We start from the raw sequence: 15,262 nt of genomic DNA, 5'->3' as shown, positions 1-15,262 counted from the left end.
CAGAGTCACAGATTCCAATTATAAGTCAAGCTAAAGTTTCAGTCAGTGCGGGCAATTGACTTCAGTGTATCCTCCACGCTGGTGTTTCAAAGCACTCTTCGTGCCTCCACCCTCGCATGGCAAAGTTTTGACTTGGTCAGCCTTATCTGAGATCGGCCCGGACTTCCATTTCAGTGCGGGAGAAATTAGATCGCCCAATTAATCCCAGAGATTTATCCATCAATCACTTGATGCCCAGTGAGATGTAGTCTTCCCATGTTTAAATGGAGTGTCACAGCTCCATAATTAATCTGCACTTGATGCTGGTCCAGTAACATGTCACTGGTCCACTATCTGGATGGAATATTACCAGGATATCGAATAAGACCATTGTCTCTCTGTTGTCAACAACAGATGAACTATAAATTATTTCAATGACAAGATATTTCACTAGTTATAACGTAACAGCCATTGTTTAAAACTATACAGAACATCTTCTTGCTTTAGGACTGTAAATGTACCAGGAAGGAGGAACATACAGTATATTGTATATCTATTTCTTCTTCTATTTTAAGCCAGAATGTATGCAGTCATAACATTCACCTGTAATACAGAACAGAAACAGGATAGACATCCTGAGCTTTCCCGTTGCCAACGCCAACAGATAAAGACTAAAGACCATACAATGCAACTCTCAGTTGAAACCAGCTTAAATAAACAGAGGAGAGAAAGTCAAACTAAAAAGGTCAACAAGAGTAAGTCAACAGAAAACACACAGCCAGGAAATTCTAGGACAGGATTCAATTCTGTATAGGGTTCAAGGACAGGATTTAATCATATATAGGGTTCAAGGACAGGATTCAATCATGTATAGGGTTCAAGGACAGGATTCAATCATGTATAGGGTTCAAGGACAGGATTAAATCATATATAGGGTTCAAGGACAGAATTCAATCATATATAGGGTTCAAGGACAGGATTCAATCATATATAGGGTTCAAGGACAGGATTCAATCATATATAGGGTTCAAGGACAGGATTCAATCATATATAGGGTTCAAGGACAGGATTCAATCATATATAGGGTTCAAGGACAGGATTCAATCATATATAGGGTTCAAGGACAGGAGTCAATCATATATAGGGTTCAAGGACAGGATTTAATCATATATAGGGTTCAAGGACAGGATTCAATCATATATAGGGTGCAAGGACAGGATTCATTGCTGATAAATTGGGGAGTTAGGACTGGGAATTTCAGATTAATTTCAGTTTCAGGTCTTTTAAATGAAGGGTTTCCTCTGTGGATACAATCTGGCTGTACAGAGAATGTGATCTATGTAATTAAAGCGTTATTGCCTTGGTAAATCAAGTCTTTTCAATCATCCCCCTCTATGAACAGACGTCAGTATTAGGGTCAATGCAGTCCCTGACGGAAGCCAAATATTCTCCTTTATCTTTAACTGAACAGATGTGACATGCTAGAGACCAAAGTGAACCGCATGACACATTATTACACTACCCACAATGCAAGACACAGACCCTTACTGCTCACTATCCCTGCTACTCTTATAAGACATGTGATTCACAACCTGGTGATGAACCTGAACTTAAATAATGGGTCTTCTTCTCAATGAACTACTTTAGTTGACAATTCATTGAAAATAGATATATATTACTTGTCTGTCAAAAATGTAAGTAATATTTATTCATACTTCATACACACCAGGTCATCATTTCAGTTATAAATCTTCATTGTGAAATATTATATTTCAGATAAATCACAACAAGGTTGTTTTACATTATATTACATATTTAAAATATATTTGAACATATTATGCTATTTTCCAGTAGACAACACTAAAATGCACTGAAAAAGGTGTCAATGGATGGGCTTAATACACTGAGTTAAAAAGTATCAATCTAAATAGTGAGGACTGGATTTGGCAGATAAAACAAATGTAATCCCTTCCAACCTCAATCAAAATTAGCGTAAATACAGCCTCTAAAATAAATGTCAAATATAATGAAAAACCAGGGGGATTTCATGTAACATTGTAACATATAAAATAAAGGTATAAAACCGTGTGACAACTGGAAGCGCTAACTGGAAGCGCTAACTGGAAGCGCTAACTCTACTGTATGTTGCCTTACTATTAATGTCAAATCAAAACAAGGGCTATCACATAGTGTCAAACAGAAAACCCCAAAGTAACAGACCTCAATATAGTTTCTGCTGTTTTGTCTTAAGAAATGATGTCAAAGGAAGCAGGTATCTGTTAGACAAATTATCAAAACGAATCCTTTATAAAAACTCATGTAAAGACAGATATGGTTAATATGGCTGAGATATACGTTCGTTTGCATCCTGTGTAACAGAATCCGTCCATACACTGGTTCTGGCTTTGTATGAACAAAATCTAGCAATATAGTTTAAGTATCTGGCCACAATGAAAAATTACGACATGAACTGAACTCTAAGAAGAAACTCTGACAAGTGTGCAAAGACACGGCACAATACAAGAACAAGAACAAACATTGACTTCATCTTCGCCTCACCCTCTGCATCGTAACAAGGACCTCCATATTCAAAGATAGTGGGAACTGCACAGTAAACTTTATCAAAGGGCCTCTGTGGCCTCAGTTCTACAGTTCTTACCCATTTGAGCGCTCCAGCGTGCTCATTCTTCTCCTCAGTGGGGTTCTATGGTTCTATGGTTTGGGGAAGGCCGAGACCCTGAGGATCTCCAGACAGTTGACTGCGATTAGCGCCCCGGTCAGCTGCCTCCACTGCCTGGTGATTGGGCTCTTCATCTTGTCCAGGGCCAGGTGGAGGTCCTGGATCATATCCTGGTAGCCCTCCCCGTACAGCTGGCTCCATGAGTACAGGAAGTCATAGGCAGGTTTCCACATAGACTACAATAGAGAGAGGAGGATCCACAAGTTCAGTTCAGTATATAGTTGATAGTTCGGGAATCTATCAAATCAGAGTTGATTCGTCATATGCACAGGATACAGCAGGGTGTAAACGGTACAATGAAAGCAGTGGAAATAAATCTATAGCCCATCTATAATGGACTATACAAATAAAAGTATTGGTACAGACTTCCTAATCCTTGTCTGTTGATCCAATGAGATCATGAAGGGGTGATCTCCTAAGAACAACATATTTTGCTAAATACAACAAATCAAAGTCAAATTAACTAACCACAGCGCTAACTTCTCCACTCTTCCCCCGGTGAGGTGCCTCGTAAGCAGCGATCTGAGCACTGGAGAGTTTCCCCAGCCTCTCAGCGAGCTCCCTCCACCTGATACCCAGCTCCACCGCCGTGGACAGGATGACCATGTTCTGGATCAGATGGGCCACTAGAGCCTGAGAGTCCATCTTCAACAGACCCTAGAATGGAAAAAGCAACATACAAAACACTTACTTGAAATGCAATTAATGAAGCGCATTTGGAAAAGAGAAAAAGTAATTCAAAACAAAGGTCAAGCTGGTTTGAAGATTCTTCTCAAACCTGAGACCTATCAAACATGCCCCGTCCTTTTCTACACTTACGATCATGAGCTTGTGCTGGAACTTCTTCTTGCTGTTCTCGGTGTGGCAGTCCTCCTTCAGTTTCTCCAGCACGCAGGCCACCTTCTCAGCCTCTGTTTCAGCATGTCTCCGTGTGATAGTGTCGAGCGACAAGCTCGAGTAGCCCAGGGCATCAGCGAAGCCCCTCCAGCTGGGGATGTGTTCGGTCACCAGTGTCTGGATGTCTGAGTAGATGTAGGTGAGCTTCTTGAACGGCAGTGCCATGTTGTCCAAGAGGGTCTCGGTGGTGAAGTCAGTGCCGTTGAAGTCAATCACTTGGTCTCGGGTGATGAGTTTGACGTTCTTGCAATGGACCAGGCCGGTCCTGCCTCGGAGGAAGCCGATGTACCACTCCTTGACTTTGGACTGGCCCACCGACCTCACGGTCTCTCTGGAGAGGAGAGCCACGGTGTCGCCCTTGAAGTACTCCAGGAGGTACTCCACTCGCGGTTGACGGAGCACTGACTTCAGTGCCACCCCGTAACACTGCACCTTCACAGGTCTGGTCCCGAATTTGGGGAACTCTGGGACGGATTCCTCCGGTATAGCTAGCGATTGACAAATTTTGTTTCGCATGGGACCTCGCTTTTCAGAGCGAATAGGTGCCGCTGCAGGGGAAGACACCTGGAACTCTGCTACAGTGACACTGTTTGAATCCCTCACCTGGAGGTGTAGTTTAAAGGAATCCATCTCCCCATTGCCCATCTTGGCCAGCTCAAGAGGCAGGTGAATGACTTTACCCAGTTTGAGTAGCCCTTGTCTCACCTCTTTCCTTTTATCCTGGGCTTTGACTTCGAACTTTGACGCTATGACGGAAGTCGAGATGTGTAGGTCATTCAGTCTCTCTGGGCTAAACTGGTGCTTCTCCCAGAGCTGTAGCACCAGAGGGGGCAAGTTTCTGCTGCCCCTGTGGATATCTGAGAACGGAAGCCTCGGTGGAACATTATCGTGGCAAGAGACGACCACGACCACTTTGAAAGACGGATGGATATACTTTGGGCCATAAACGGCGACGGTGACTTGACGATCCAGGTAATCCCAAACGGATGTAGCAGGGGGCTGGATAACCGAGGCCTCTGCGGCTACAATAACATAGAAATTAGACTTTAAGTCTTGAAGATTCATCTGCATGATGTTCTTGTAAATGTAACAGTCCTTGACTTTCTGATAAGGTCCCTCTCTCTTGTTGGACACTAGGCCAACAAATGTGGTCATGACCTGACTTATCGGATCCTTCTTGACCTCCGCGACCATTTTCATTTCCAGCGAGATGGATTCCTTTCCGCTCGTGTTGCTGAGACTCACCTCCAGGAGCGGACTCACGGTTGTCATGTAGTTGTTGTTCAGCCCGTGAGGGGGCTCCAGGATGGCTTTCAGTGCAACCTCCTGAACCTCCCCAGCAGGAACAAGGCCCTCTGGGATATGGGCGGTAATATCCGAGTCTGGTAACTGTAGTGACCCTCCGCTGTGACCTATCTTGCAGACTATCTGAGAGTCGGTGGCTTGGGTCTGGGCCCATCCAGGACTCTGACTCATTAGGCCTAGGTCAAGACATGACCTTGTTAGCTGCCGGTGACTTAACCAGGCCATTTTGTAAGCCTCCCGGTCATTTTTCAACCACTCAAAATCTGCATTCAGAAATGGGCCTGCTGACAATTTGAGGCTGTTTTCCCTTTTCGGTTCCTTTCTCTCCAGGTCGTCGAGAATATCCGAGGCACTCTTCCATCTCCCTGATTGTCTTATGCTCTTTCGCTTGGTATCCGCAAAATGGACGAAGTTTGTTTCGTCCGAAGATGTGCTACTGGCGTCAAAGTTCTCACTGTCAAAAAGAGTCGAAAGTTCATCTTTCTGTATTGATAGATCAGCGTTCGTTAACGTTTTGTCATTGTTTGTGTGTAAAATGTCATCCAAAAACGGATTGGATATAGACAGTTTGTTCCAGAATGGATTTGTGGTTTGACTTCCATGTTTGACCTCCGGCTGCAACACAGGCCACTCAGAATGTTTTGTCACTTGATTTATTATGTAACTACTCCCTGTGAAAATACAAAATATCTGTGTCAAATCAAAGCCTTACCTACTAATATAAAACATACATATGAGAACATGGTAAAATCACACCGAATTGTTGCTCTTTAAACAGGCATTATTCTAAATGAGGGTACCACTCAAAGGAGCTACTGTACAATACACATAATGCAATCCTATATTTGAAATAGTTTCATAACCAGGGTTGCAAAAATCTAGTAACTTTCCCAAGACCTTTCCCACGTTTTCCAAAAATCCCGGTTGGAGGTTTCTGGATTTCCTGCTTATTCCCTCATGATTCCATGAATCTTCCAACTGGGATCTCTGGAAAAGCTGGGAAAGTTCCCCGATTTTTGGAAAGCTATTAATGACATCTAGTTCAAAGACAATATATTTCATAAACGTTAGAGTAGGCTACCATTTAAATTGTTGATGTTCACCGTTCCAGTGTCGTCTAGATCAATCAACGTCCCCTCAGATTTGCTCCTAATGAGACTTCCTTGGCGATGAAATGACTTTGCTCTGACAGCTGCCATCTTTATATCTGTAAACATTAAGATTCATAAATTACATACACAATTACTACACCTAAAATTGCAATCAGTTCGCATAATAATATAGAGTACACAGTTTAACCTATTTAATATTTTGCCGAATTCGGAGGGTTGCCGTGGCTCGAATTCGGGTCCAGCGGATGTCAAGCCAAGACCTTAACCGTTATGTCAAGAGGTCCGAACCACTTGACAAGTTCGCTAGGTGTCGAGTTTAGGTCGCTAAAATATATAGGCCAATGTCGTACAATGTTATATGTTTTCTACCCTAGCTGTTTATTCTATAAAGCGTGGCTACAAACATGATAGTTTAAGAATATGGATAAAGTAGCCTACAGCGGGAAAAAAAGCCTATGGAAACACAGAGAAACAACACATCTAGATAGGCCTACAGTTTCTTTCGTTTACCAAAAGTTGTTTTGTGGTGCCGTAGTAGGGCTCGCCGATTTCTCGAATTAATATTTTTAGGCCATATTGCCCAGCCCTATGCCATTGTTAGTCCATTTCCTCCACACTGGTTCACCCCTGAGATTGTTTACCTGAGGCTACCTTTGGGATTAGTTTGAGGTAACCTATTTTACAGAGCATAAAGCATGAACTCATTCAGACTGTAATTTGTTTGCGTAAAGGGAGACTTCTTATCATTCATGTATAGCCTATGTTGCTGTCGCAGTGAGTCAGTAATAATTAATTTGGGTTGTACACGAGTGCACACAAACAGGTTGCTCTTGTCTGAGATTCAACAATCAGTTATTCCGCAAAACCGATTCTTGAATGTGTGGGTGGGTGGGTAGCCAATCCTCCTGTCGAATTTCACCTTCGCGTTATCTCGAAATACAGAAGCCTAGTTCAGGCGCACCTGTTGGATAGCCTACCTTATCGCTGAGAAAATATATAGAGACGGAGCTAGCTGTAAATAAACCATCATCATCGACAAACCATCATCAAAATTTGGCTACATACAGTATGACTACTGTAATAGTTGTTTTTTCACATGTAGAAATTCTGCTCCGCTGTCTATGCCAGATTGACAAAAATACCGTTTCCGCAGTCAACAGGTGTATTTCAAACGCTCGCTTGTGCGCTTCAACTACTGTAAACCAGTGGCTATGTAGTTGTGTATGATAAAATATATATAATAATAAATATATATATAGCCTAGATGTCAAACTTTCAAACACAAGATAGACCTACCTCTACTATGTTCATACACATGTTATGATTCTGTTCGGCTACTAGATTTGCACACTTGCCTACAATTTCCAACGTCGGTAGAAACAGCAGAAATATTGTAACAATATTTACTTACTATGTCTCGCCAAACGGTGTATCAGAGATGTCGGGGAATCTCACTTTTGATCCATGGTAACAAGGTTTCCATCGTAGCCTTATTTAGACACTAACTTTTTTTTAGGAAGCGAGTCCGATCTTGTCTGAGTCAAATCCGATCTTTACACCTTCACGCCACAACTCTCGCCGTCTGTTTGCTTTGAAACTACAAGCATTCCGGGACTAGTAGTTCAAAACAATGAGGCTACTCTTGAAAATAGGTGTTTTTTTATTATAAAACTACAATATCCCTAATGCAATCCTGTATTTACGCAAAGAGTGTTGCAACACCTGAAACTCAGCAGAAACTAGGTAGTTTCAGTGTTCTGTCATTACGGTAGAAATACTTTTTTTCTCCCGCGGATGCAATTATGTGAAGGCCAGACAGTTCAATTACAAAATTGGCTCATCATGCATAATCATTTAAGCTATTATAAATGATGGGTCATAATAACAGATGTATAAGCTATTTACTAATTGCTTTAAACAAAGAGCTTTGATTAGAAGTTATATGTTGTGTTACTCAATTAGTGCATTTAGTGTATTGCTTGAAAGGTTTGTTATTACTTGTAGCCTAATATGGCCTAGATAGCCTACATTTAATATACAGTACCAGTCAAAAGTTTGGACACACCTACTCACTCAAGGGTTTTTCTTGATTTTTACTATTTTCTACATTGTAGATTAATAGTGAAGACATCAAAACTATGAAATAACACATATGGAATCATGTAGTAACCCAAAAAGTGTTAAACAAATCAAAATATATTTTATATTTGAGATTCTTCAAATAGCCACCCTTTGCCTTGAAGACAGCTGTGCACACTCTTGGCATTCTCTCACCCAGCGTCATGATGTAGTTACCTGGAATGCATTTCAATTAACAGATGTACCTTGTTAAAAGTTAATTTGTGGAATTTCTTTCCTTCTTAATGCATTTGAGCCAATCAGTTGTGTTGTGACAAGGTAGGGGTGGTATATATAAGATAGCCCTATATGGTAAAATACCAAATCCATATGATTGCAAGAACATCTCAAATTAGCAAAGAGAAACCAAAAAAGTATTTTAGATTCTTCAAAGTAGCCATCCTTTGTATTGATGACAGCTTTGCACACTCTTGGCATCCTCTCAACCAAGTTCACCTGGAATGTTTTTCCAACAGTCTTCATTTTCATTTTAGTCATTTAGCAGACGCTCTTATCCAGAGCGACTTACAGTAGAGTGCATACATTTTATTACATTTTTACATACTGAGACAAGGATATCCCTACCGGCCAAACCCTCCCTAACCAGGACGACGCTATGCCAATTGTGCGTCGCCCCACGGACCTCCCGGTTGCGGCCGGCTGCGACAGAGCCTGGGCGCGAACCCAGAGACTCTGGTGGCGCAGCTAGCACTGGGATGCAGTGCCCTAGACCACTGCGCCAACCGGGAGGCCACTCTTGAAGGAGTTCCCACATATGCTGAGCACTTGTTGGCTGCTTTTCCTTCACTCTGCAGTCCAACTCATCCCAAACCATCTCAAGTGTGTTGAAGTCAGGTGATTGTGGAGGCCAGGTCATCTGATGCATCACTCCATCACTCTCCTTCTTGGTCAAATAGCCCTTACACAGCCTGGAGGTGTGTTGGGTCATTGTCCTGTTGAAAAACAAATGATAGTCCCACTTAGCACAATCCAGATGGGATGGAGTATCGCTGCAGAATGCTGTGGTAGCCATGCTGGTTAAGTGTGCCTTGAATTCTAAATAAATCACAGACAGTGTCACCAGCAAAGCACCCCCACACCATCACACCTCCTCCTCCATGCTTCACGGTCGGAACCACATATGCGATGTCACCCGTTCACCTACTCTGCGTCTCACAAAGACACAGCGGTTGGAACCAAAAATCTCAAATTTGGACTCATCAGACCAAACCACAGATTTCCACCGGTCTAATGTCCATTGCTCATGTTTCTTGACCGAAGTAAGTCTCTTCTTCTTATTGGTGTCCTTTAGAATTGGTTACTTTGCAGCAATTTGACCATGAAGGCTTGATTCACTCAGTCTCCTCTGAAAAGTTGATGTTGAGATGTGTCTGTTACTTGAACTCTGTGAAGCATTTATTTGGGCTGCAATTCTGATGCTGGTAACTAATCTACTTATCCTCTGCAGCAGAGGTAACTCTGGGTCTTCCTTTCCTGCGGCGGTCCTCATTAGAGCCAGTTTCATCATAGTGCTTGATGGTTTTTGCGACTGCCCTTGAAGAAACTTTAAAGGTTTTTGAAATATTCCGCATTGACTTACCTTCATGTCTTAAAGTAATGAGGGACTGTCAGTTTTCTTTGCTTATTTGAGCTGTTCTTGCCATAATATGGACTTGGTCTTTTACCAAATAGGGCTATCTTCTGTATACCACCCTTACCTTGTCACAACACAACGGATTGCCTCAAACGCATTGAGAAGGAAATAAATTCCACAAATGAACCTTTAACAAAGCACACCCGTTAAATGAAATGCATTCCAGGTGACTACCTCATGAAGCTGGTTGAGAGAATGCCAAGAGTGTGCAAAGCTGTCATCAAGGCAAAGGGTGGCTACTTTAAAGAATCTCAAATATAAAATATATGTTGATTTGTTTAGCACTTTTTTGGTTACAACATGATTCCATATGTGTTATTTCATAGTTTTGATGTCTTTACTATTATTCCACAATGTAGAAAAGAGTCAAAATAAAGAAAAACCCTTGAATGAGTTGGTGTGTCCAAACTTTTGACTGGTACTGTTTGTGAAGAACATTGTGATCCTCTCTCAGTATAAACGTGGGTGTTTCTTCCAGCCAATTACTTTATGCACATCATATGTTTGTGGTGTTGAGTTTGCACTCATATATCTTGTCTAAACTCAATATCCAAACCCAATGTCCAAACTCAATGAAAAGTTGAAGTGGCTGAATTGTGGCCAGAACCACTTTTATTGTGGCCAGAGCTGGTGTGGTGTCGTGTTGGCCTTGGCCTCTGAAAGTAGCTGGTGTTGGAGGAATGCGACTAAGCGCTCCTGAGTAGATTATGAATGTTAATTTTTTATGGGGAAAAGACGGTCATACAGCACCTATTTAAAACTCTGGGTAACACATACAATTATTGTGAAAGGCAAAATGCAAATAAAACTTCACTGACAGATTAAGGTTATGCCCTTTTGGTGCTCAACCCTCAAATTAATGCTTTTAAAAAAAAAACATGATTGATAAAATATTTCCGTATTGTACATATCATACCCCTGAAACTGGTACTGTAGTAGTCGGTGCTTAGGACAACTCTACTGACAATGACGTGAAAGAAATGAGACAGATATGCCTCCTACTGGTCATCCTTAAACAAACTCGTGTCACAATGCTGGTTAGATACTATGCTGTTGAGAAGTTGACTAAAGTCTGCTCTCTAGTGGTGCTCTTAAAGTGTTGTTGTGCCAGGATAAACATTTACTAGATGACTGACTGTACATTGAGTGAAAGCGTCTTTCCCCATCATATAGAGCCTTGCTACTCAAAAATGAGCCATGGACATCATCATAAGGCCCGTTTATACCTGCCACTAACATGCATCCTTTGTTCCAATCATGTCCTAGTCTTATCCGTTTACACGAATAAGATCTTATCTAAATCAGTTCATAAGGCATCTTTTAATCATCTACACCTGTCTAAAAATGTGGCCACAATCAGAATGTGGACAAGATCAGGACAAAGTACGCATGCTAGAACCAGGTATAAACGGGGCTAGAGTCTCTGTGGAAAGTAGGAACATGTATATCACTTTGTATTTAAGGGATAGTTCACCCAAATTCTAACATTCGTTAGATCAGTGGTTCCCAACCAGGGGTACTAGGACCGCTACGGGTACTTGACCTACACACAGAGGGTACTTGAGAAGACTCATGAGACCATAGGCCTACTGGTAAAATGCACATGAGAGGCTCCTTCAGGGGCACTCCGGGCAGAGCAAAATTAAATTGGTGGTACAGTAACCAAAAAAGGTTGGGAACCACTGAATGTCATCTATGAGCCAGAAGAGACTGTATTCAACAGTTCAAATATTTTATTACTGTTAACTTTGGGGCAGCAGCATGTTCGAATTGCATGAAGATAGTTTACCCAGATGTTTTAATGTAACCTTTTTTTTATTTAACCTTTATTTAACTGGGCAAGTCAGTTGAGAACAAATTCTTATTTACAATGACGGCCTACCCCGGCCAAACCCGGACGACACTGGGACAATTGTGCACCGCCCGATGGGACTCCCAATCAGGGACAGTTGTGATACAGCCTGGATTCGAACCAGGGGGTCTGTAGTGACGCCTCTAGCACTGAGATGCAGTGCCTTAGACCGCTGCGAAATTCAGACCAGCAACATGTATGAATTGCATGGCCAAACCAGCTAGGAAGGAGAGAAGTACAGTACCAGTCAAGAGTTTGGACACACCTACTCATTCAAGGGCTTTTCTTTATTTTTTATATTTTCGACAATGTAGAATAATAGTGAAGACATCAAAACTATGACATAACACATATGTAATCATGTAATAACCAAAAAAGTCTTCAAAGTAGCCACCCTTTGCCCTGATAACAGCTTTGCACACTCTTGGCATTCTCTCAACCAGCTTCACCTGGAATGATTTTCCAACGGTCTTGGAGGAGTTCCCACATATGCTGAGCACTTGTTGGCTGCTTTTCCTTCACTCTGCAGTCCAACTCATCCCAAACCATCGCAATTGGGTTGAGGTCAGGTGATTGTGGAGTCCAGGTCATTTGATGCAGCACTCCATCACTCTCCTTCTTGGTCAAATAGCCCTTACATAGCCTAGAGGTGTGTTGGGTCAATGTCCTGTTGAAAATCAAATGATAGTCCCACTAAGCGCAAACCAGATGGGATGGCATATCACTGCATAATACTGTGGTAGCCATGCTGGTTAAGTGTGCCTTGAATTCTAAATAAATCACAGACAGTGTCACCAGCAAAGCACCCCCACGCCATTACACCTCCTCCTCCATGCTTCACAGTGGGAACCACATATGCGGATATTATCCGTTCACCTACTCTGCATCTCACAAAGACACAGTTGGAACCAAAAATCTCAAATGTGGACTCATCAGACCAAAGAACAGATTTCCACCGGTCCAATGTCCATTGCTCATGTTTCATGTTTCTTGACAAGCAAGTCTTGTCATGCCCTGAACTGTTTCATCTGTCTTTGTGTTTGTCTCCACCCTCTTCCAGGTGTCGCCCATCTTTCCCATTATCCCTGTGTATTTATACCTGTGTTCTCTGTTTGTCTGTTGCCAGTTTGTTTTGTTCGTAGAACCTATCAGCATTTGTTTCCCTGTTCCTGCCTGTTTCTTGCTCCTGTTTTGTCTTTCCCTGTTTTTGACCCCTGCCTGTCCTGACCCTGAGACTGCCTGCCGTTCTGGACCCTTACACCCTCTCTGGATTATTGACCACTGTCTGCCCTGACCCTGAGACTGCCTGCCGTTCTGGACCCTTACACCCTCTCTGTATTATTGACCCTTGCCTGCCCTGACCCTGAGACTGCCTGCCGTTCTGGACCCTTACACCCTCTCTGGATTATTGACCCTTGCCTGCCCTGACCCTGAGACTGCCTGCCGTTCTGGACCCTTACACCCTCTCTGGATTATTGACCCCTGCCTGCCTTGCCCTGTCGTTTGCATGCCCCTATTTAAGGAATACACTTTTGTTTCTTCAACACTGCCTGCATCTGGGTCATACCTTAAACTTGTCTCGTCTATTTGATGTCCTTTAGTATTGGTTTCTTTGCAGCATGTCACGACTTCCACCGAAGGTGGCTCCTCTCCCTGTTCGGGCGGCACTCGGCGGTCGTAGTCACCCATCTACTAGCTGCCACCGATTCCTTTTTCTTTTCTGTTAGTTTTGTCTTGATTTTTTTCACCTGTTACTTATTTGTTGTTAATGATGGCCTATTTAAACTTCCAGGGCCCGCCTGCTTTTGTGCGGGCTTATTCTCACTGTCAGTGGTGAAATTGTTTTGCTTACATGTATTTTGCTGTCTGTTATTTTTCCCTGGTTTTTCCCTGGTTTTCCCTGGTTTTTCCCTGTTTATTGGTCATTTTGCCTGTTTGTTGGCTAGACCCAGCTTGATAAACGTATGCATTGGAAGCATTGCTCTCTGCGCCTGACTCCACACCCACCACTCCTAGATATCCGTGACACAGCACTTCGACCATGAAGGCTTGATTCACGCAGTCAATAAACCTTGAATGAGTAGGTGTCCAAACTTGACTGCTCCTGCACGTGGCTGTAACATGTACGCTAAGAATCGGGAAGCAAGTACAGGTAGTGAATTTAATAAATAACGGAACAAAACACAATTAGTGTAGACATGAAACAGAATCAGAATCAATAACGCCTGGGGAAAGAACCAAAGGGATTGACAGATATAGGGAAGGTAATCAGGAAGGTGATGGAGTCCAGGTGAGTCTCATGAGGCGCAGGTCCGTGTAACGAAGGTGGCAGGTGTGCGTAATAATGAGTAAACTGGCGATGTCGAGCACCGGAGAGGGGGAGCGGGAGTAGACGTGACAGTGGCAAGGGGTTAAGCTCTCTCACCTGGTAAAAAAGTGTGTACAGATGTAGAATCTTAATTTTACCTATATTGTCACAGCAAAATAAGGATTTGAACGTTTAGGCCATAAATTTTGAGCAACAAAAGAGTGATCAAATGAAGATCCTACACCTGTAGATTATATCAGTGGGACTGTTTACTTCCAGGGAACCTAGTGGATGCAGGTTCCTGGTGCTTCAAATGCCATAGCAGGTTCATTTAATGTGAAGGAAGTTCATTTACTGTGTGCTATGTTAGGCCTACACATGTGTAGGCTAGTATTGACTCTCACAATACAGTATGTTCATATTTTAAGCTCTACTGATTCACAAACAATTGATATGCAAACATCATTCATTGTGATATAAAAAGGTATTTTCTTCTTATGCTTTTTCAAATGTTGCATTTGAATGCAATATGAATGCAATATGAACACAGCATCTACTGTCCATAGGCTTCAGTTAAGCCTTAACAATTACATTTTGTCTAGAGTGGGCCCAACAGTTGTTGAGAGAACATAGTTTGCCTGAACCCTTTTTCTAGGTTAAAAAGTAGGGTAGTAGTTTATGTAATTCAATCTGGAATGCATGGTTATACAAGCCAGTATGTTCAGAGTTCATACATGTTGAACAACACAGTTCTCCAAATACTCAGACAAACCTGTTTTTTCTAGATAGCATCTCAAACATTGTAGATAGCATCTTCTGCATTCTCGCCATGACCTGTGCATTATTCAAACACACGCACACGGTACACATCAGGTATATCTCAGTGCCGAAACCAGATCATACTGTAGTTCCTCAACAACATGGTGTTAGGAGAGTTCATGTATCTTGAGTAGCACGATCACTAACATGTCATGAAAGTAGTTACGTTTTCCTGAGATTTGCCATTAAGTAGAGGAAAAAAACAGTAAGGAAAATCAGATCAATGTCAGGTTGATTAATCTGACTGGATCACTGGGTCAAGATTGTTAATATTAATACAATTAAACATTAAAATGGTCATTCAAATTAAAGTCTTGGTCCAGATATTATTCTGGACATAAAATAACAAGAAACAAGATTCTTAGGTTGGCCTCGTTTTAACCATACGTTTTATTCAGAAAATAAAAACATTGTTGTCTGATGGGAGACTATCTGCTAGTAAGAGTGGTCTTATTCCACTTATAAGGATTATATTTAT

At 42.1% G+C, this 15,262-nt stretch overlaps 1 protein-coding gene across 2 annotated transcripts; it reads right to left on the bottom strand.

Annotated features, from left to right (window-relative positions):
• Positions 1-1,667: 1,667 nt before the first annotated feature.
• LOC129837217 (metastasis-associated in colon cancer protein 1-like) lies at positions 1,668-7,599 on the bottom strand. Of its 2 annotated transcripts, XM_055903202.1 has the most exons (5): positions 7,445-7,599; positions 6,003-6,128; positions 3,539-5,592; positions 3,188-3,376; positions 1,668-2,895 (listed from the first exon to the last, which is right to left on the bottom strand). In XM_055903202.1, exons 2-5 carry the CDS (start codon positions 6,118-6,120, stop codon positions 2,692-2,694), a joined length of 2,565 nt encoding a protein of 854 aa, XP_055759177.1. In that variant the 5' UTR covers positions 6,121-6,128; positions 7,445-7,599; the 3' UTR covers positions 1,668-2,691. The 2 variants fall into 2 exon arrangements, with proteins under 2 accessions (XP_055759177.1, XP_055759176.1); XM_055903201.1 differs by lacking the exon at positions 7,445-7,599 and having other exon boundaries at positions 6,003-6,138.
• Between the last annotated feature and the right edge of the window lie 7,663 nt (positions 7,600-15,262).

This window comes from Salvelinus fontinalis, chromosome 38, assembly GCF_029448725.1.
Source record: "Salvelinus fontinalis isolate EN_2023a chromosome 38, ASM2944872v1, whole genome shotgun sequence".
NCBI lineage: Eukaryota > Metazoa > Chordata > Actinopteri > Salmoniformes > Salmonidae > Salvelinus > Salvelinus fontinalis.
Note: the sequence above shows the minus strand (reverse complement) of the source record. Positions and strands in the feature narration are given on the sequence as shown.

What these genes read in the sequence shown, in the direction of transcription:
- LOC129837217 (XM_055903201.1), bottom strand. Translation starts at nt 6,138, where the DNA reads ATGTTTACAGATATAAAGATGGCAGCTGTCAGAGCAAAGTCATTTCAT. An exon ending in TCCAGCACAAGCTCATGATC is followed by an intron (nt 3,377 to 3,538) that starts GTAAGTGTAGAA and finishes TTTCCATTCTAG; the next exon opens with GGTCTGTTGAAGATGGACTC. An exon ending in GTGGAGAAGTTAGCGCTGTG is followed by an intron (nt 2,896 to 3,187) that starts GTTAGTTAATTT and finishes TCTCTATTGTAG; the next exon opens with TCTATGTGGAAACCTGCCTA.